This window comes from Symphalangus syndactylus, chromosome X (genome assembly GCF_028878055.3).
Source record: "Symphalangus syndactylus isolate Jambi chromosome X, NHGRI_mSymSyn1-v2.1_pri, whole genome shotgun sequence".
Lineage (NCBI taxonomy): Eukaryota > Metazoa > Chordata > Mammalia > Primates > Hylobatidae > Symphalangus > Symphalangus syndactylus.
The window spans coordinates 156,174,565-156,192,613 of record NC_072447.2 but is presented as its reverse complement, the minus strand read 5'-3'; the positions used below and the strand labels follow the sequence as shown (position 1 = coordinate 156,192,613).

Here is an 18,049-nt window from a genome sequence, read left to right as displayed (position 1 = left end):
GGATACGGGGTTCTGTGGGGACCAGACAGGGGGCTTCACTGGGAGGAGGGACGGGAGTTCTAGACGCTGGGCCGCCAGCTCTCCCGGTCGGGGGAAGGCACAATAACGCAAGCCAGCAGCCCCAGGTCCTGTGATGTTTATTGGCGGAAGCAAGGGCAGGGCTGGGGTGCCGCCCTCAGGCCTGGATGTGGCTCTTTGCGCTGAAGGCCAAGTAGTAGATCACGAGGCCGATCGCCGCAGCCAGTACCTCAGTGGACACCCAGGGCCCGTTCCAAGTGCCCTGAAAGAAAGGAGATCGCAAGCCAGCTCAGGGGAGTACAGGCGAGCAGACCAGCCAGCCCTGCTCACCCTCCGCCAGGGGAACCAAGACATGCTGGCCAGTCACGGCCCAGCAGCAGAGCTGGGGCTGTGGAGAGGATAACCTTCACTTAGCCCAGCGACCCCAAAAAGGAGGAGGGACCAGGCCACTCACCCGATGGTCCACGCTGACTGTGAACAGAGGCGGGATGATGGAAATGTCCTCATTATTCCTCTGAGCCTGCAAGGGAGGTGCTGGGCTCAGGGGTGCCCAGCGTGTGGCGGTGGGGAGGGGAGGGGAAAGAGAGGTCGGAACACCGGCCCGAGCCCCAGAAAAGGAAAGGAGAGAAATGGGCGAGAGACACTGAGGAACAGACAGGATCACAGAAAGGCCACCCAGCTCAGGACTCGCTGCCAGCACCTCCCAACCCGGCCCATCCTGCTCCCCAGAGACATGGGAGCACAGTGGGCTACCGGAGTCCTCACCTTCCTGAGGAGGCTGTAGGACTCCTCGTCGAAGAATCTGACCTCATAGGTGCCTGCGTGGGCGCTCTTGTGGTCTAGGCTCCAGGACACCTGGGTTGGGTGTGTTGAGCAGAGTATGGGCAGAGTGGACACGGAGGGGCCACCCCGCCCACCAGTGCTGACACTGGAGCACTCCAGCAGCCAGAGCCCACGGCCCCTGGCCCTGGTTGATCGGCCACCCCTGGGGCTTCAGGTCACACCTGGGAGCAGGGAGCCCCCTAGCAAGGGAACCATTGGCCCCTCACCTGATAACGCCCCACGTCCTGGCCTCGAGTGACAGGGAATTGTTTTCCACCGACGTCAGCATAGAGAGCCATGTTCTGGGTGAGGGGACAAAGGCAGGGTCACCTTCTGCCCCCTCTGGGTGTGGGCAGAGGAGCCCTGTACGCTGCTCACATGGCCTGCAGGAGGGCAGGCTAGGCCCAGTTGGGGGCTGCAGTGTCCCTGGCAGGAGGTAGCAGGTAACACTCACCAATCCCGTGACTGGCCCTCTGCATCGGTCCTCCCTACGGGGGCACAGGGCCAGATCCCCATGGCCAGGCCTAACTGGACGCATAGGAACCCTGTTGACTGTGAGCAGGGGCGGGATGATCAAAAGGGCTGAGTGATTTCCTGAATCTACAAGGGAGGTGCTGGGGTCAGGGGTGCCCAGTGGGCTGCCCAAGGGGTGCTTTACCCTAAGAGGGCCATACCCAAATAAGGCCCCATTTCCCTCTTTGGACTTTTGGGAACACAGGTCAGGGGCCAGGGCCAAGGCCAAGGCCAAGGCTCCTGAATCTTGAAGTTAGAACACCCGAAACCCCGTCTCTACCAAAAAATACAAAACTTAGCTGGGCATGGTGGCGAGCACCTGTCATCCCAGCTACTTAGGAGACTGACAGGAGAATCGCTTGAACCTGGGAGGTGGAGACTGCAGTGAGCCAAGATCATGCCAATGCACTCCAGCTGAGGCAACAGAGTGAGACCCTATCTCAAAAAAACAAACAAAAAACAAAAACAAAAACACCCACACAGACAAACTGGCCGATGGCAACCGGGGTGGGCTGACCCCCGGCCCTTTCTCCTGGTCCAGATACTCATTCGGGAAACAGCTGGTGGTGAGCCCAGTGTTACCTCGTGTAGGCACAGCACACAAAGCAGGTGAGGAAGGTGACCTGTCAACACTGGCTAGGATCTGGCAATCGCTGTGTCCCGATCTCTCCGGCACCCCAAGAGTTGGAATCTTGATTCTCCCTCTATCGACATGGGTCCCCCATCAACTGGCAGTGAGGAGCACCCCCCACCCGCCCTCCTGTCTGAAACCCCACTGTCTCACCTGGACCCTGTTCTTGCATGTCAGGGAGATCTCCACAATGAAGACGGTCTCAGTGGAAATGACAGCGTCAGAAGTGGTGTAGTAGGAAGGGGTGATCTGGGGCTCCAGGCAGGCCTCGGCTGCGGGGAAGAGGGAGAGATGCCTGGTAAGGCCAGCTCGAGTATCCCGGTCTGAGGGCAGGATGGCCCGGCCCTGCCTCATAGCACGGATCAGCTGGGGACCCACGGGATTCTCCTGCCCCTTCCAGGTGGGATATGCGAGACAGATCCAAGTGCTCGGTCACAAATGCAGTGGCAACATAGGTGGGATGGCTGTGAAGGAAGGCTGGGGAGGGGCAAGGCCGGCTTTCTGGAGGTGTGCAGGAAGAGTGAACTGGGGGCAGGTGGGGGCTGGATTCACTAGACAATACATGCCAACACTTGGACCTATGACACGGAGGCCTGGGGGCCAGGCCAGCCTCAATTCAGAGCCACAAACGGCCTGGACGTTACTGAAGGCATCCTCAGCAGAGACATCGGGGGTAGGGGCTGCAGGTAGGCAATGCACTGGGGCTTTCAAGATGAGAGAAAGGGTCTCTGCCCCCGGCCGGTTGACAGAAGGCCAAGACTGGCCCCAGCGTTTCCTAAGAAAGTAAACGGGAGAGGCTCTGGTTCCAGAAGCACAACTTGTTAGCTGTGAGAGAAAGGACCTTGCCTTAGCCTTCTCCATAACCACAGGTTAAGGAAGGCTGCCGCCTACGTCAGAGGGTGTGAAACAAAGGCTCCCCAAAGTGGGAACGTTCTCAGCCACCCGCTGTCCAAATGTGGTGCCCCGGCAGAACGATGGCTTCAGCAGAGGACGTCAGAGAAGGCTCTGGGTCTGGACCACAGGAGGCAGATCCCTAGGAACAGCGTGGAGGCAGTTCTCAGGGGCTAGATCCCGCCAGCCCTTCTGTGTCCTGCCCAAGTTGGGCCTGCTTCCTGTGGCGCAGGGGAGCCCCCGAAGGGTTTTATGGCCAGGCTTGTGCTCTGGATACGTCCCTGACTATAGCTCAGGGAATTCCTGAGGGGCAGATGAGGGGTGTGCGGAAAGGGAGGCCAGTTAGGCTGCCAAAACGTTGCAGGCAGCAAGGCTACTGGCCTGAAGGACAGCAGAAAAGGCAATGTGCAGAAAGCCGCCCCTGTCCAGTCCTGGCCCCCGGGCCCGGGGCTGGCTGCTGCAGCCACCTCCTAAACACACTCTGGAGCTCAGACCTCAGCCTCACGAATGCAAATCGACGGGACCCCTGGTCGGCTCTGTCGAAAACTCTGGTAAGGGTAAGGCAGGGCCCTCCGGAAAAGCCAGTCTTCGGCCAGGCACTCAAGGCCCTGCGCACCTTTGGCTCCCCATCTAACTCGCCCGGCTCTTGCTCCCTCTCCTCACTGAGGTCCCTTCCTAGCTTATGCGGCTCCTCCAGCCCCGTTTTTGGCCGCGATCACTCAGCGCTACAGAGCTTCGCTCCGGTCCGACCCCGCAGGGAGCCGGAGCGGGGACATGTGTCACGTTCCGTGCTGGGCGCACCGTGGAGGCTCGGGGACTCCTCTTCGTATGAGCAGACAAGGAAAAGCTGGGCTGCCAGTAAACGTGCGCGAGGTGCTTTGGTCCCCCCGTCCCAACGCCGCCTGCCTCTCGGAGGAAGGCCCGGCCCGCAGCGACGGACCCTGAAAGGCCAGACCCCCGCATCCCTCCTCCCCCCAACACCACCTGCCGTGGGTCAGAGGCTCGCAAGAAAGAAGCCCCGGCTGGGCCGCTACCTGAGCAGCGGAAGAGGCTGGACAGCAGGAGCAGGGCCAGGGCGCCGAGAGATGCCAGAGATGCCATCGCCGCCATCGCCTCTTCTCTGCCTAGAGAAAAAGAAAACGAGCTCCCATGAACACGAGGGGCAAACGAGGAAGAGCGACACGTAAGTGGCAGCGGCAGCCAATTGTGCACCGAAGGGCTGGGCCGGCATTGTGACGTCTCTGGCAGCACTGACGTGGCCCCTCCCCGAGCCAGGGGCCCAGCTGGTCGCGGTCCCCCCTCAACATGGCGGCAGCGGCGCTCTAGGCGCCGGAAGGGGGCGTGGGATCGGTGCGACCGCGCGCGTGCGCAGTATCGGGTCCGCGCCTGTCCCCGAAACTTCGCACCACGTCGAACTCTCGCGAGAGCGGTATCTGCGTGTCGGGACGTGCGGAGACTCTGACTTTCCGTCATGGCGCTGAAGGTAGCGACCGTCGCCGGCAGCGCCGCGAAGGCGGTGCTCAGGCCAGCCCTTCTCTGCCGTCCCTGGGAGGTGAGCAGGGAAAGGGCCAGGGGACCGCGGCAGCGGTCGCAGGGGAGCGGTGGGGTAGCCGCTCCCGATGCAGTCTGGAGTCCGATTGGCTAGGAGCCCCACCAGGGGCGGGGAAACGGCTTCGCGCCGGGGTTGATTGGCCGCCTCCGCTGTCACTGAGGGGATTGGCCGAAGTTGGCCCTGGGCCGGCTCTCCCAGGGGGTCTGCATCGGGTGGCTGGGGGCTCCGGACGGGCAGGGAGAGTGGGCCACGGCGGCTGTCACCTCCTTAGCATCCTTGAAGGAGCCCTTCTGAGGCAGTCACTCACGTATCCCGGCCCGCCTTTCTCAAACCGCTTCGGGAATCCGGTTCCGGGACTCAGATTTCTCCACGGGTTCCCCTCTCGTGGACCGCTTTGCCACCTGTCCCGGTGGCAAAGAACCGGACTTTGCCAGTCACCCCCCATCCTCCTGCAGTCTTAGAACCCCAGATGCCTTCCCCTCGAGGCGCCTGGAATGGGAAGGAGCTAGAGTTTCTGAGGCTGCGGGGGTTTTGCTTCTGCTCTTCTCGGTCTGCGGTCTTGCGTATTCAGGTCCGAGTCTTCTTTCCTTACACTTATTTAAGAGGAGGTTAATTTAGGTCCTAGGTGGGCTGGAAACCATCTGAAGCAGCACCTGGCCCTGATGGGTAAGAGGTTTGACCTCTAGGCCATGCTCCCACACTGAGCCACTGCGTGGCCTTAGGCCACTTCCTCCTCTCTCTGGGTTCCAGTTTCCCCTTTGGAACCCAGAGGGGAGGAGACTTCATGTTCTCAAAGGGTCCTGTCAACTTTGACCTTCCAGAACTCCGTGACTTTGCTGCCACTCCCCAGGGACATCTCTACTTGCTATGTTTTCTCCTTCTGATCTCTGGGGGAGACTGCTTGTGCCTAATGAAATTCTCTTGACGATGCTGACTTCTCCCACCTTGCTGCTGAAAGGACGGCAGTATATAGTGGCTTTCCAGAGGCTCTGATGGCTCCAGCAACTGGGCTCCTGTAGGCTCTTGGTGAAGACATGTGCCTCCTCCCTGACCTCCTCTGTGTGTGTGCCTGTGTGTGCGTTGGGGTGGGAGTAGGGGACAGTGAACGGTGGATAGGTGGGCAGTGCCTTGCCCTGAGACTGACTGTCCTGGGTATGAAAGCCCTTACAGAGGAACCCCAGGTCTTGGATCCCACTGATTTGGACGCCATGGGAAAACATGCAGCCACCATTGACACATGGTCCAACAGAAATATGCCAAAGAGAGAAGCCTCAGCAGGCATAAGATGTGGGGTGTGGATGTTCTTTCTTTCCGTGGAACCATGAAAGGGTGATGGGAGAGTGGGAGGCGTGTGCATAGTGCATCCTGCCTCACACCTGGCTCCTTTGATTGGTGGCTTCACAGGGAAGTCAGGGCACAAGGCAGAGCCTTTGCGACCTCCTGAAGGAAGGTGCCTGTATCTGTACAGTAAGGTCAGGGAAGTCCATCTGGAGCGCTCTCTGGGTCTTTTGCCAAAGCCCAAAGGAACACCTGGCACAGGGACCGGGTGGCGGAGAGGTTCAGCTCAGCCCTGGTGGTGATGTTGCCATCTGTGAGGGAGGTCCATGCCCTCAGGAGATTGGCTTGCTGCCACAGCTGAAGCCCAGGAGGAACTACTGCTGGGAGCTGCAGGGGTCCACCTGTGACCTCCCAGGGACACCAACCTTGAACTCTGACCTGAGGGGCCAGTGGGGTGAAGGGGCAGGCGTGCTGTGTGGCACTAGCTACTGTGAGCAGCTCACACGCCTCCTCTCGCCTAATCTTTCCAACAGTCACGGAAAGTAGGTACCTCCATTCTGTGAATTGCAGATGAGGCCGTGAAGCAGTCTCGAGAGGAGTGGATGGTGGATTTGGACCGAGGCCTCCCTAGTCTCCAGAACTTTCTTCATTTTCTGATGTGCTTGTTCACTCAGGAAATGTTCCTTATGTCCCAGCTCTGGGCCAGGTACTGTGCTGGGTCCTAGGGTGGCAGTATTGGACCACACTGACTTGGCCCCTCCTCTCGGGCTCAGGGGTTGAGGAGGGAGCAATGCAATGATAACCTAGGGAAGGGGGTAGGTAGGGCCTTAGGATCCCAGCTCAGTAGCCTTAGGGCATCAGGGAAAGCTCCCTGGAGGAAGGTCCACCGAAGCCGCCTTCTGCGTGCTTACAAGAGCCCCCAGATAAGATGATTTCAGATGTTGACAAGCGCTAGAGAGAAGACAGAAAAGTCCTGACTGTGCCTGTGGTTGCAGATCCAGGTGCCACACAGATCAGCTGAGCTACCCTCTCCTAGCCCCTGGCTTGGACTGATGAGTGGTACACCTGCACTGCCCGCACTCGTGCAAGTGGGCCCCTTGCGAATGCCGGCCAGGTACACACAGACAGGGAGAGGTCAGACTCCGCCCGAGCCTTCTGGACTTCTAGCAGGAAGGCATGGCTCTTTGGCCAATGGCTGTGATGCTTCTGCCATTGGCTGGAACACTTTGCTGCTGCCTGGTGGTCACGTGGCAGGGCATCCCCAAGTGACAGGGAAGACCTTGGCTCTGCCACCATCTCAGGTGTGTTCTAGGTGGGGCTTCTTCCAGGACAGCAGGTCACTTGGCACCTGGCACATTTGGCTCAGGCAGCTTTGGCTCTGAAGCTGTCCGGCATTTCCAGTCAGGGCACTGGGGACATTCGGCGTCCAGCAGTCCTTTCCAAAGGCCTTCCCAGAGTTGGGTTTCTGTTATCAACCTTCCAGAAATGGCTGGATGTCCCTGCACATTTGTTTTCGATTTCTAATGCCGAAGGGCCATTCTCCAGGGGGCCAACAGTGCTTGTCTCAGGGAGGCCGGAGGCTGGGTGCTACCTTCGTATCTCCCTATTCTGCTTTTTCTGTAGCGACCACATGCTGCTTTTGTAATAAGGAAAAGTGATCAGCGAAGTGATAACGTGACTGTTGTCATGGATCTGTGGTTTGTTGTAATGATTTCCCTGCTGTACCAGGGTTAGTTTGCCAATTTTTGCATGTTACAAACATCGCTGAGCAGGAATAACTGGCCAAAAAAATAATCAGAAGCAAAAAAGAGGAGGGAGGGCAGGGACACGCCTTTCAAGAAATTTTCCGAAGAGCTGAAGGAGGCAGGAGGCTGGAGCGCTTTCTGCTTTCCAGATGCTCCAGCGGGCCGGCCCCGGGGACAGAGGCTTTGGAGCTAATTATCTATTGTGCCCCTGGCAGTGGGTCATGCTGCACAGACAGGGGACCTGCGTGGGCACAGTGGGGACGGTCCGTTTTTCCTTGCAACTTGGCTTTCTGGGCTAGACATCAAACCAACCGCTGGCATTTGGTCTCTCTGCCAGGTTCTAGGCGCCCACGAGGTCCCCTCGAGGAGCATCTCTTCAGTAAGTACCTGCCCGTGCCCATGCATGTGTCTGTCTCCATGTGGCCGCAGTTGTGCACGTGTGTGCACGGCCTGTGTCCTGTCCTCTGAGACGCGGTCTCCAGGGCTTACCCACCGCTCTTCTGGGAGTTACACTAGCCAGCACCCCCCCGGGAAAAGGTCCCACTTTCCTGGTCACGGCCTTGCTCTGGGAACCTTGGCTGATTGTGCCTTCTTCCTTTCTCCTCCTTTCTAGCAACAAACAATTGTGAGTATTCTTCTTCTCTGCCTGTTAGGTTTGGGGGGGCTCTTCGTTCCTTTGGGGTTGACTAAATTCCAGGTGGGGGTGGGCTGCTGCTGACCCAGGAGCAGCCTTGTCTGGGACGGGGCTGCCCCAAGTTGGCACCTTGTGACGGGGTGGCCTGTGGGGTCAGCGTCAGTGGGAAGAAGGGAACTGCCTGGAGCCTATGGGGGCCGAGCTGGGGGGCATGTGGGATCCCCGAAGGCCCACCTTCACCCTCTGCCTCCCGCAGCCTCCATCGGCTAAGTATGGCGGGCGGCACACAGTGACCATGATCCCAGGGGATGGCATTGGGCCGGAGCTCATGCTGCACGTCAAGTCTGTCTTCAGGTATGGAGCTCCTGGGTCCCCGCCTTGTCCTCAGCCAGGGGGCCCTGAGGACTTTGTGCCAAGAGGGGCATTGCACCCAGAAGCACTCGGTGAGGCCATGGCAGGACGACCTGTAAGCCCATGCCTTGCGTCCCATGGCCTGTGATCCCGCCAGACTGGCCTGGGCTCGGGGAAGGTGGCACCAGCCCTGCCACGGTGCGCATTGTGGAGTTCAGGCGCATCCCCATCAGTCAGTGAAGGTGGGCCCAGTCCCTTCTCAGTCAGAGCCAGGTCAGGGCAGGTAGCAACAGGAGAGAGGTAGCCTGGGCGGGCTTCCTGGAGGAGGTGTGGGGAGGGCCTGGGCCAGCCTCCCTGACCCTGCTCTGCCTCAGGCACGCATGTGTACCAGTGGACTTTGAAGAGGTGCACGTGAGTTCCAACGCTGATGAAGAGGACATTCGCAATGCCATCATGGCCATCCGCCGGAACCGCGTGGCCCTGAAGGGTGAGCTCCAGGGCCAGGGGCCAGGATGGGGCCATAGGTGTGATTTCTTTCTTGACTTCTTGCTTCCTTTCTTGCTTCCTTTCTTGCTTCCTTTCTTGCTTTCTTGCTTGCTTTCTTTGTGAGATGGAGTCACTCTGTCGCCCAGGCTAGAGTGCAGCGGTGCGATCTCGGCTCAGTGCAACCTCTGCCTTCCAGTTTCAAGCGATTCTCCTGCCTCAGCCTCCCGAGTAGCTGAGATTACAGGCGCCCGCCACCATGCCCAGCTGATTTTTGTATTTTTAGTAGAGATGGGGTTTCACCATGTTGGCCAGGCTGGTCTTGAACTCCTGACCTCGTGATCCGCCCGCCTCAGCCTCTCAAAGTGCTGGGATTACAGGCGTGAGCCATCGTGCCCGGTCCGTGTGATTTCTTTTACCTCCCTCTGAGCTGACTCTTGTGGTGCCCTGCGGCTCTGATTTCAGGGCTTGTCTGGCTAGAGAGGACCCTTGTGCTTGGAGACTGGGTGGACGCCTCCTCAGGCGTGTTTGCGCTACGATGCTGGGGTTGGAGTGAGAGCAGCTGTGTGTGCGCCTGTCCAGTGACAGGCTCCCTGATGGGTTCCCTCCCACCCCTCCTTCCCTCCTGAGGCAGTCCTCTCTGCTGGGGTCAGCTTTCACCCTCAGCATCTTTCTTCACAAACCAGGTATCACAGAGATGGAGTTCTGACCCTCTGCCTGGCTCCTCGGCTGCAGCCAGCCTGGGGGTGGATGGCAGAGCCCAGGCAGGGATTCTCAGGGCTTCACTTGAGCTCCTTAAACTGCTTCCATTGCTCATTTTGCACACTCAGCCTATTACCTGCACTGTGTGAGGAGCATGTGAGCAAAGATGAACCCAGGAGGAGCCCCAGGCCCTGGCAGTCAAGTAGAGGGGCCTTTGTGCCAGCCACAGGGGACCCCTGCACTCTGAGTGGAGCAATCTGGGTGGGGTTCTGCTCACCAGCAGGCGGCCTCTGCTTGGCGCCCTCTGACTGCTGTCCTCAGCGGCCACTGGCCTCTGCTTCCCTTCCTCCAGGTGCCCTGGGTCGTAGGGCAGGGTCCGGCCAATCCGTGGCCTTCTCCAGGCAGCCCCTGCCTGCCCCTGAGTGTGGTGCCTTGATGTGGGGGCCTGGCCGGCCAGCCTGTTAGTAAAGAGTGGTCACTTTCTGTTGCTCCAGAGCCTGGGCGGGGAATGGCGTGGCTGCCTGGCTGGTTGCCAGCCTTTATTCATTTACTGACTTGTTCATTCCGTCGTTCAGCGGTTATTCATGGAGCACCTGCTGCACCAGGTGCCCTTTGAGATCCCTGAGCAGGTAGCCTCGTGGGGCTTAGGCTGGAAGTTGCATTCTAGCATTCTAGTGTTCCATGAAGCATTTTTGCTCCCCAAGTCTTCTCCTGACCCCGGCAGCCTTCAGCTGCCCTGCTGAGGTGGGGCGGGGATGGGCAGTGCCACTGAGCCTGTGTTGTGTTTTGTAGGCAACATCGAAACCAACCATAATCTGCCACCGTCGCACAAATCTCGAAACAACATCCTTCGGTGAGATCCGGGTGTGCGGGCTGGGGGCTCGGTGAGGCTAAGGTGGGGTGAGCCAGCGGAGTCTGGCTCCAGTCAGCCACCTGTCAGGTCTAGCAGCCTCTTTCTCTGTCCCCTCCCAGCACCAGCCTGGACCTCTATGCCAACGTCATCCACTGTAAGAGCCTGCCAGGCGTGGTGACCCGGCACAAGGACATAGACATCCTCATTGTCCGGGAGAACACGGAGGGCGAGTACAGCAGCCTGGAGCATGAGGTGTGCATGGGGGGCCCGAGATGAGCCCCCCAGGGTCAAGATTAAGGGGAGAGCTTAAGGAACCAGGGACAGGTGTACCCTCAGAGGGCAGGGGCTGTGCCCGAGGGAGAAGCCAGAAATAGGCAGACAGGGTTGCTTCCCACAGTGGCCCTGTCACGCCAGCTCGTTTGGCCAGTGCTGCTCTTCGGTAGCACATGGGTCTCTTCTCCCCATGCCCTCCTCAGAGTGTGGCGGGAGTGGTGGAGAGCCTGAAGATCATTACCAAGGCCAAGTCCCTGCGCATCGCCGAGTACGCCTTCAAGCTGGCGCAGGAGAGCGGGCGCAAGAAAGTGACGGCCGTGCACAAGGCCAACATCATGTACGTCCCCTGACCCCTCTGCGAGCAGTCCAGAAGCAGCTGCAGCGGCCTACTTGAGCCTGCTCTCAGGGATTTGTGGTCCAAAAGCCCAGCTACCCACCAAGGGGCCACTCCAGGCGAGTGCCCTGTTGCCCTCGAGGCCTTGCCAGAACCCACACTTACGGGAGGTGGGGTGGGATTCTGTCCATTTTGCTGGTGAGGGACAGGTTAGAATTCAGACCCCAGCCTCCTGGGGCCCTCTGCACGCCCCGTCCCTCCGGCTGACTGTTAGGATGGCCAAGCTGGTGTCCTATTCCTAACCCGCCACCAGGAAACTGGGCGACGGGCTTTTCCTCCAGTGCTGCAGGGAGGTGGCAGCCCACTACCCCCAGATCACCTTCGAGAACATGATTGTGGACAACACCACCATGCAGGTATGAGCCCGCCCAGTGCTGCCCCCTGCCCCGAGTGCCCTGGGCTTCTCCCACCCATGCTCCCGAATCTGCTCCTCAGCCAGCCCCCTCCTTGTCCCGCAGCTGGTGTCCCGGCCCCAGCAGTTCGATGTCATGGTGATGCCCAATCTCTATGGCAACATTGTCAACAACGTCTGCGCAGGACTGGTCGGGGGCCCAGGCCTTGTGGCTGGGGCCAACTATGGCCATGTGTACGCGGTGTTTGAAACGGTGAGTGCCGGTGGCAGCGCCGCGGCTTGCCGCCGTTCTCCTGTTCACAGACTTAGTGAGGCACACTCATCCCATCCGGTTAGCCCTTTCAAAGTGCATGATTTAGTAGTTTTTTGGATATCCAGGGTTGTACTGCCGTCACCACCAGGTCATTCCAGAACATTTTCACCACCCCATGAGGAAAGCCTGTCCCCATAAGCTATCTGTCCCCACACCCTCCCCCCAGCCCCTGGCACCCGCTGGTGGGCTTTTGTCCCTGTGGAGTCGCCTCTTCTGGACACGTCACAGGAGTAGAGTCACTGCCCGGCATCCTTCTGCCTTCCACCCACTCTCCTTCGTCTTGCCTCCCCAGGCTACGAGGAACACCGGCAAGAGTATCGCCAATAAGAACATCGCCAACCCCACGGCCACCCTGCTGGCCAGCTGCATGATGCTGGACCACCTCAAGTGAGTGGCTCCTGCTGTCCCGCGAGCCCCTGGCCAGTCCTCCGGGCCCCAGGGACTGAAGGCTGGCTGTCCCATCCTCTAGGCTGCACTCCTATGCCACCTCCATCCGTAAGGCTGTCCTGGCATCCATGGACAATGAGAATGTGAGGTTCCCCTCGTACCCTACCCTGCTGCCCCACCCAGCCTCCCCCTGCAGCCTCCTGTAGCCCGCCTCATGCACTGACCGCAGCCCCCAGGGGAGGATGGTACTGGATCTGGCACCATCTTCTGGCCCTTAGCTGGTGCCACTTCCCTCCTGTGGCAGTCCCAGTCCTGCACGCCACAGGAGACAGTGGGTAGCCCCGGGCTGCCTGTACAGTGAGGGGTGGCAGGGCCTGGCGTGTGCCAAGCCTGCCTGTGTCCTACAGATGCACACTCCGGACATCGGGGGCCAGGGCACAACATCTGAAGCCATCCAGGACATCATCCGCCACATCCGCGTCATCAACGGCCGGGCTGTGGAGGCCTAGGCTGGCCCGAGGACCTTCTTGGTTTGCTCCTTGGATTCCCCTTCCCACCCCAGCACCCCAGCCAGCCTGGTAGGCAGAGCCCAGAATAAAGCACCTTCTCCCTAGACTTGACGTGGGCCTCCCTCACTCCAGGCACCGATGTTCAGTCCACACTTTATTAAGAAAGGAATACACACACTTTCTCCGAGAGCCCTCACGGGGGTCTCAGGCAGAACACGCTCTGAGAGCCGGGCCTGGCTCCAGCATCTCTCTGCCCTGTGGTTGTGGAGAGCTGGCACCCAGCAGGGTGGTGGGAGCTGTCCCGCTTTTCCCTCAAGGCACAGAGAGCTGGAGGTGGAGCCGTAGCCGGGCCTAGGGGTTGAGCCAGGGGTGCTGGAGGCAGTCAGCGGCACTGGCCCGCTTTTCGGGGATGTACTCCATCATGGGCAGCAGGAAGGCGCTGAACTGTGTGGCCTGCTCTAGGGGCCACTCGTACTTTTCCATGAGTACCTCGTACAGGCCCCAGTGCTTGAGATTGTGGATGTGCCGCAGCTCTCCTGCGGGCAGGCCAGCGGGTGTCAGGCTCTGTCCCTGTCTCTAGGCCTGCCTTCTGCTTAGGCCCTGGCTCCTGGGACCCAGCGTTCCCTCTGTTGCAGAATCCAAGGTCCCCGTCCCACCCTCCCTGCAGCCACATGGCCTGAGCCTGCCCGGGCCCTCACCTCTCCGGTTGAAGAACTCCCGGGAATAGCGGCCTGAGAGGGCGAAGGCTGGGGGGATGTCCCCCAGAAGCTCCACTATGTGAGCGATGTGGTCTGTGGGCCGAAAGAGGAGGTTGGGGGCAGGCAGGCCAGGAGGCTGGGAGGCTGAGCCCAGAGCCCTCATCCCTTACCCTCATCACGACTGTAGTCTTCTCCAGAATGCGGCTCGAACAGGTAGTCACCAGTGGCCAGCTCGAAGGCCTGGAAGGGGGAGGAGGTGAGGCTGCTGGCTGGTGGGCTGGTGGCCCTGGGCACAGGGCAGCCCGGGCGGGCGTACCATGCAGGCCGTGCTCCAGATGTCTGCCGGGGGGCCATATTCGGCGCCGATCAGCACCTCGACGGCCCGGTATTGCCGAGTCTGGATGTCCTCCGTGAAGTGCTTGTGCTGGAAGCAAGGGGAGCCCTGGGGACGGGCCGGGGCCAAGGCTGTCCTGCCCCCACGGACTCCTACCCCACCCCGATCCACCTACCCGAGGAGCTCGGTGGGGTTTGCTCTGAGTCTCGGGGTCCCCAGATCTTCCAAGAGGGACAGGCCCAGTGATCTGAGGCTGAGGCTGATCCCTTCCTAGTGGCCCCTGCCCTTGGCCATGGCCCCAGTGCTGTTGACTGGGCAGGACCGATGCCCACCCGGCCGACGGTTCATGTGCACTGCAGACTGGGGCAGGGCTCCCCAAGAGTGGCCCTGTGCCTCCACCCTTGGACCAGGGCCCCCCACTCTGCTCTCCCAGGCTTGCTCATACCACCCAGCAGGCGTTGCCCAGGTCTGCGATCTTGATCTTGATCTTATCTGCATTTTGGGGCTCCAGGGGGTTCACCAGGAGGTTCGAGGCACCGAATGGTGCTGGGGAAGGCAGAGCAGGGAAACTGAAGTGGTCCGACTCCTGCCAGCCCTGCCTGCCCACCACCTGCCACCCAACTTACTGCTAGGCGACAGGAGGCCCCCGGTCTCTCGCTGATTGGATGAGCCGGAGAGGATGGAGCAGGAGGCAGGAGAGAAGAGGGAGCCAGAGAAGCCTGAGGTCTGTGAGCCAGGGCTGAGGCTACGGCCGCCCCCCGGGGCAGGGGAGGAAGAGGCTGGGGAGGGACCTGCTCTGGCGCCCCCCGGGTGGCAGCCTGAAGAGGAGGTGGAGCCGCTGCCCCCGTCTAGTCTCAAGCCGGAGTCTGGGGAGACGGGGTGGAGGCAGCTGCTGAGCAGATGCCCTGCAGCCTTTGCTGCGCTCCACGGCCCATCACCCCCTGTGGCCCCTCACCCTCAGCCTGGGCCGCGGCCTCCATGGCCTCCAGCCTCTGCAGGTCCCGCAGCCGCTCCTCCAGCAGCCGCTTCTGCTGTTTCCGTTTGCGCCTCATCTTCTTCCTCTTGTTTTTGGACAGCTTACCGGTCTGCTGTCAGAGCCAGGGTCACCCCAGGGTTCCTGTCGCCCGCCCCAGTCAGCATGAAGTGGAGGTTTCCCTGCACAGCCGCCAGGGAAGAGGCCTCTCCGGGCTCCAGGGCTCCCATGGACACCAGAATGTGGCGCCAGCGCCCCTTGGCACCAGCTACTCACTACTCTCCCTGCCTCCCCACCTGTGGCCCCATTAGGAGTGGGAGGACCTGGCCGGCCCGCCTCAGGGTGCTCTCTGTCCCCTCTCAGCCCAAGCTAAGGCAGGTGGAAGTGGCCATTTGGGGAAGACAGCGTCCTTTCACCAAGAGCAGTTTGGGGCACTTGACCCACCCCGGGGATCACCCTCAGCCCAGCCACCCAGCCTTTCGGGATTACCACCGTGGGAGTGCGTGAAGGTGAGGGGTGGAGCCACTGTGGCTCCAGAGATGGCCTCCAGTTGGCTCGGATGGGAGACGAGGCATGGGAGAGAGGGGCCCCCCAACTTACCAAGACTTCCTGGGGGGCAGTGCTGACTGGGAGTGCAGGTGAGGAGCAGGGGGACAGGGAGGAACAGAGACTCAGGCAGGAGTTCAGGCCCAGAGGCCCTGACCCAGCCCCATGTGGGCCCTTGGTACCTATGGAGCGGGAGGGGGGCGGCGCCCCTGCCTGTTGCCACTCAGTGGCCTCGGCGGCCAGGCGCCTGATGTAGGCGTCCCCCACACACAGCAGGATGTTCTCGGGCTTAATGTCCGTGTGGATGATCTTGCACTTGGTGTGGAGGTAGTCCAGGCCGTGCAGCACCTGTGGAGAGTCGCACCTGACCTCCACCAACTCCTGCCCAGGCCAGGCTGGGCAGGCCAGTGGGTGGCACTCACCTGCCTCACGATGCTCTTCACACAGGGCACGGGCAGGCCCTGGTAGTTGGACTTGATGATCCATTTGAGGAGCTGGTGGCCCAGCACCTCCAGCACCATGCACACATCTGGGCTGGGAGTGAAGGGCGGCCAGTGGACACCAGCTGCGGCACAGGCCCCACCCACCCTCAGCTAGGGGAGCAGCAAGGCTTGGGCCGTGTGGAGGTGGGGAGGCAGGGCCTCCCGTGGGCAGTCCTGGTCACCATTATGCTGGTGTCATCATTGATAGTGTCCCTGTCACTCTTAACAGGTATGCCAGTTGGGATGGTGCATTTTGTGGTCATCCTAGAGGTGGCGCTGGAGGAGCAGGCACAGAGGCCTCTCGGGCCAGCCCACTCCCATGCCAGTTATGCCATAGGGCCTCTTGGCAGTCCCCCAAAGGGAAGGCAGTGCCACAGAGACGGCACCTGCCGTTTGGGGATAATAGCAACATCCATCGACGCTAGCTTGTTACTGCCTCCACGTAAACACAATTACCCGGGGGCGGGGTCATGCCAGAGGCTCCCGTTACTGGGAGGGATGTGCAGACAGGCTGTAGCAGCGAGGCCCCCCCCCCCCCCCCCGGTTTGCCGGCCCTTGGCTGCCACACTGCTTTGCTCTTCCTGCAAAGGATACGGACTCCATTGACTCCTGAGATCCTGAAGTCATCAATGAGCTGGACAATGGTCTCTCTTTTGGGGTCACTGGGGTCGCTGTCCCGGACCTGGAGTAAAAGCCAAGGGGCCACAGATGGTTCCACCCTGCCCTGAAGCCCACAGCTCCCTTCAGTGTACCCTTCTCCTGCTCCAGCTGGGCCCTGCTGGAAGAAAGGCCGCCAACCCCTCCTGTCCCTCATCTGTTCCTCCAGATCCTCCCCCTTGGGCACAGCCAGCTGGAGGCTGCCCCTCGGGGAGCCCCGCCCTGCCCCACAGAGCCCCGGCAGGCCTTGCACCCGCATTGCCAGGCCCCAGGCAGCTCCAGGGGAGCTGGGAGTGGGGTAGGGAGGTGCCTCACACATTTCAGGAGCTTGATCTCATCCACAGCTGTCTCCGTGTAATGCCCTGCACTCTTCACCACTTTCAGGGCCACAAAGCGCTTGCGCCTGCAATACCGAGACCCTTGTAGGCTGTGGCCCTGGCAGGACCCACGGCGGGGATCAGGGTGGCCCCAACCAAGCCCAGGGACAGGATCCCAGCCAGTGCTGGGCCCAGGAGGCGAAGGAGGCACTCACTGGATGTCCCAGCAGAGCCAGACGGTGGAGAAGTGGCCCCAGCCCAGTTTGCGCACCACGTGGTACCGCCCATTGAACAGGTCGCCAATCTTCACAGGGTAGTAGCCGCCTGACCAGGGGAGATGATAGATCAGGGTGGAGGGGGTTCTCACTACCCTGGGCCCCCGAACACCTCGGCCCCATTGACCGTCTGGCCCATGTGGGCCCAGGGCTGCCCCGGGTCCCTGCAGTGGCCGTCAGGCCACATGTTCCCAGGGCCAAGTCTCACCCTTGCAGTAGTCCTTGGGGTCTTCCTGTTCCTCGTCGTCGGAGCCCAGAAGGCCCTGCAGCATCTGAGGCACTGGCGTGGCCAGGGCTAGTTCGGAGCCCGAGGACTCGGGCCCACAGGAGGCCTGTGAGCTGTGGGTGGGGTGGGTGGGCAGTGAGCAGGAGAGACGCCAGGGGCTCCGGGTGCCCGAGCCGAGCCCTACCTGCTGCTGCTGCCGCTGCTGCCGCTGTCCCTGCCGCCGCCCGTGCTGGCGCTCATCCCGGCCACGCAGCCCGCAGCTCCGGTGCCCCGGGCGGCTGCTCCTGTGGGGCCCGGCCGGGGCCTGCGAATTTATAGCCTCGGCCGGCCGCTGATCTCACCCGCCTTTATAAATAGCCTCCCAGCTGCTCGGCTGTGGGCAAGGTATGCAGCGCGGGGAGGGGGCGGCGCGACGGCAGCCCCAGAGACTCTGGCCCCCAGGCAGAGCCCCCCCTCCTGCTCCAGAGACGAGGGGGAGGTCCACGCGGGGGTGAAGCAACCCGTACCCCAGGTCGGGCTCCCGTTCTCTGGTGCGGACTGCGGGGATGTGCTCCACTTGGCAACCTGGTCCTTAGGCCAAGCCCCCGCCACCTGTGCCCCTGTGGGCATCCTCCTGGAGGTGCCTCTCTCATTCCCATGGGAACCCCGTCCCCGGCTGCTCCCAGCCGCTTCCTGCTGCTTCTATGTTTCATCAGCCCCTAGGACAAGTGGGAGCCCAGTGCCCCCTGAATGTGGCGTCACTGGGGACCCCTCATTTCCCCTACCAGAGGCAACAGGCCTGCTGAAGGGAGGCCTGGGAGCTTGCCAGCCCAGAACCTGCTCCTGCGACGCTGCCTGGCA

General features: G+C 61.2%; 3 protein-coding genes across 15 annotated transcripts; 1 reads left to right on the top strand and 2 right to left on the bottom strand.

The window, feature by feature from the left end:
* Positions 1-120: 120 nt before the first annotated feature.
* Positions 121-4,514, bottom strand: SSR4 (signal sequence receptor subunit 4). Of its 8 annotated transcripts, none has more exons than XM_055267399.1 (7): positions 4,339-4,514; positions 3,910-3,999; positions 2,138-2,256; positions 1,068-1,142; positions 784-873; positions 473-538; positions 121-280 (listed from the first exon to the last, which is right to left on the bottom strand). In XM_055267399.1, the coding sequence occupies exons 1-7, from the start codon at positions 4,346-4,348 to the stop codon at positions 176-178; spliced, it is 555 nt and encodes a 184-aa protein (XP_055123374.1). In that variant the 5' UTR covers positions 4,349-4,514; the 3' UTR covers positions 121-175. The 8 variants fall into 8 exon arrangements, with proteins under 8 accessions (XP_055123374.1, XP_055123375.1, XP_055123373.1 ...); XM_055267400.1 differs by lacking the exon at positions 4,339-4,514 and adding an exon at positions 4,088-4,121; XM_055267398.1 differs by having other exon boundaries at positions 3,910-4,348.
* On the top strand, positions 4,282-12,805 carry IDH3G (isocitrate dehydrogenase (NAD(+)) 3 non-catalytic subunit gamma). 4 transcript variants are annotated; one of them, XM_055267395.2, is made up of 13 exons: positions 4,282-4,427; positions 7,788-7,829; positions 8,064-8,075; positions 8,341-8,438; positions 8,810-8,922; positions 10,413-10,473; positions 10,593-10,725; positions 10,950-11,083; positions 11,394-11,496; positions 11,599-11,745; positions 12,098-12,192; positions 12,275-12,335; positions 12,600-12,805. In XM_055267395.2, exons 1-13 carry the CDS (start codon positions 4,347-4,349, stop codon positions 12,699-12,701), a joined length of 1,182 nt encoding a protein of 393 aa, XP_055123370.1. In that variant the 5' UTR covers positions 4,282-4,346; the 3' UTR covers positions 12,702-12,805. The 4 variants fall into 4 exon arrangements, with proteins under 4 accessions (XP_055123370.1, XP_055123372.1, XP_063490358.1 ...); XM_055267397.2 differs by lacking the exon at positions 8,064-8,075; XM_063634288.1 differs by lacking the exon at positions 8,064-8,075 and having other exon boundaries at positions 12,564-12,805.
* Positions 12,806-12,949: 144 nt separating this feature from the next.
* Positions 12,950-17,475, bottom strand: SRPK3 (SRSF protein kinase 3). 3 transcript variants are annotated; one of them, XM_055267394.2, is made up of 16 exons: positions 17,394-17,475; positions 17,192-17,322; positions 16,924-17,032; positions 16,707-16,794; positions 16,329-16,416; positions 15,675-15,781; positions 15,435-15,600; positions 15,307-15,332; positions 14,689-14,818; positions 14,552-14,599; positions 14,360-14,452; positions 14,179-14,279; positions 13,716-13,823; positions 13,570-13,639; positions 13,400-13,492; positions 12,950-13,237 (listed from the first exon to the last, which is right to left on the bottom strand). In XM_055267394.2, the coding sequence occupies exons 1-16, from the start codon at positions 17,447-17,449 to the stop codon at positions 13,053-13,055; spliced, it is 1,599 nt and encodes a 532-aa protein (XP_055123369.1). In that variant the 5' UTR covers positions 17,450-17,475; the 3' UTR covers positions 12,950-13,052. The 3 variants fall into 3 exon arrangements, with proteins under 3 accessions (XP_055123369.1, XP_055123366.1, XP_055123368.1); XM_055267391.2 differs by having other exon boundaries at positions 14,360-14,599; positions 14,689-14,821; XM_055267393.2 differs by having other exon boundaries at positions 14,360-14,599.
* Positions 17,476-18,049: the final 574 nt, after the last annotated feature.

Bases quoted from the DNA above. Each gene is read 5' to 3' on its own strand.
- SRPK3 (XM_055267391.2), bottom strand. From the start codon at position 17,449: ATGAGCGCCAGCACGGGCGGCGGCAGGGACAGCGGCAGCAGCGGCAGC. The intron at 17,033-17,191 runs GTGAGACTTGGC...TCCCCTGGTCAG, and splicing joins CCCCAAGGACTACTGCAAGG to GCGGCTACTACCCTGTGAAG. The intron at 14,280-14,359 runs GTAAGTTGGGTG...TGCCTTCCCCAG, and splicing joins GGGCCTCCTGTCGCCTAGCA to CACCATTCGGTGCCTCGAAC.
- SSR4 (XM_055267398.1), bottom strand. From the start codon at position 4,348: ATGACGGAAAGTCAGAGTCTCCGCACGTCCCGACACGCAGATACCGCT. The intron at 1,143-2,137 runs GTGAGACAGTGG...CCCCTCACCCAG, and splicing joins CATGCAAGAACAGGGTCCAG to AACATGGCTCTCTATGCTGA. The intron at 539-783 runs GTGAGGACTCCG...CCTCCCTTGCAG, and splicing joins CCTACAGCCTCCTCAGGAAG to GCTCAGAGGAATAATGAGGA.
- IDH3G (XM_063634288.1), top strand. From the start codon at position 4,347: ATGGCGCTGAAGGTAGCGACCGTCGCCGGCAGCGCCGCGAAGGCGGTG. The intron at 8,439-8,809 runs GTATGGAGCTCC...GCTCTGCCTCAG, and splicing joins CACGTCAAGTCTGTCTTCAG to GCACGCATGTGTACCAGTGG. The intron at 11,497-11,598 runs GTATGAGCCCGC...CTTGTCCCGCAG, and splicing joins TGGACAACACCACCATGCAG to CTGGTGTCCCGGCCCCAGCA.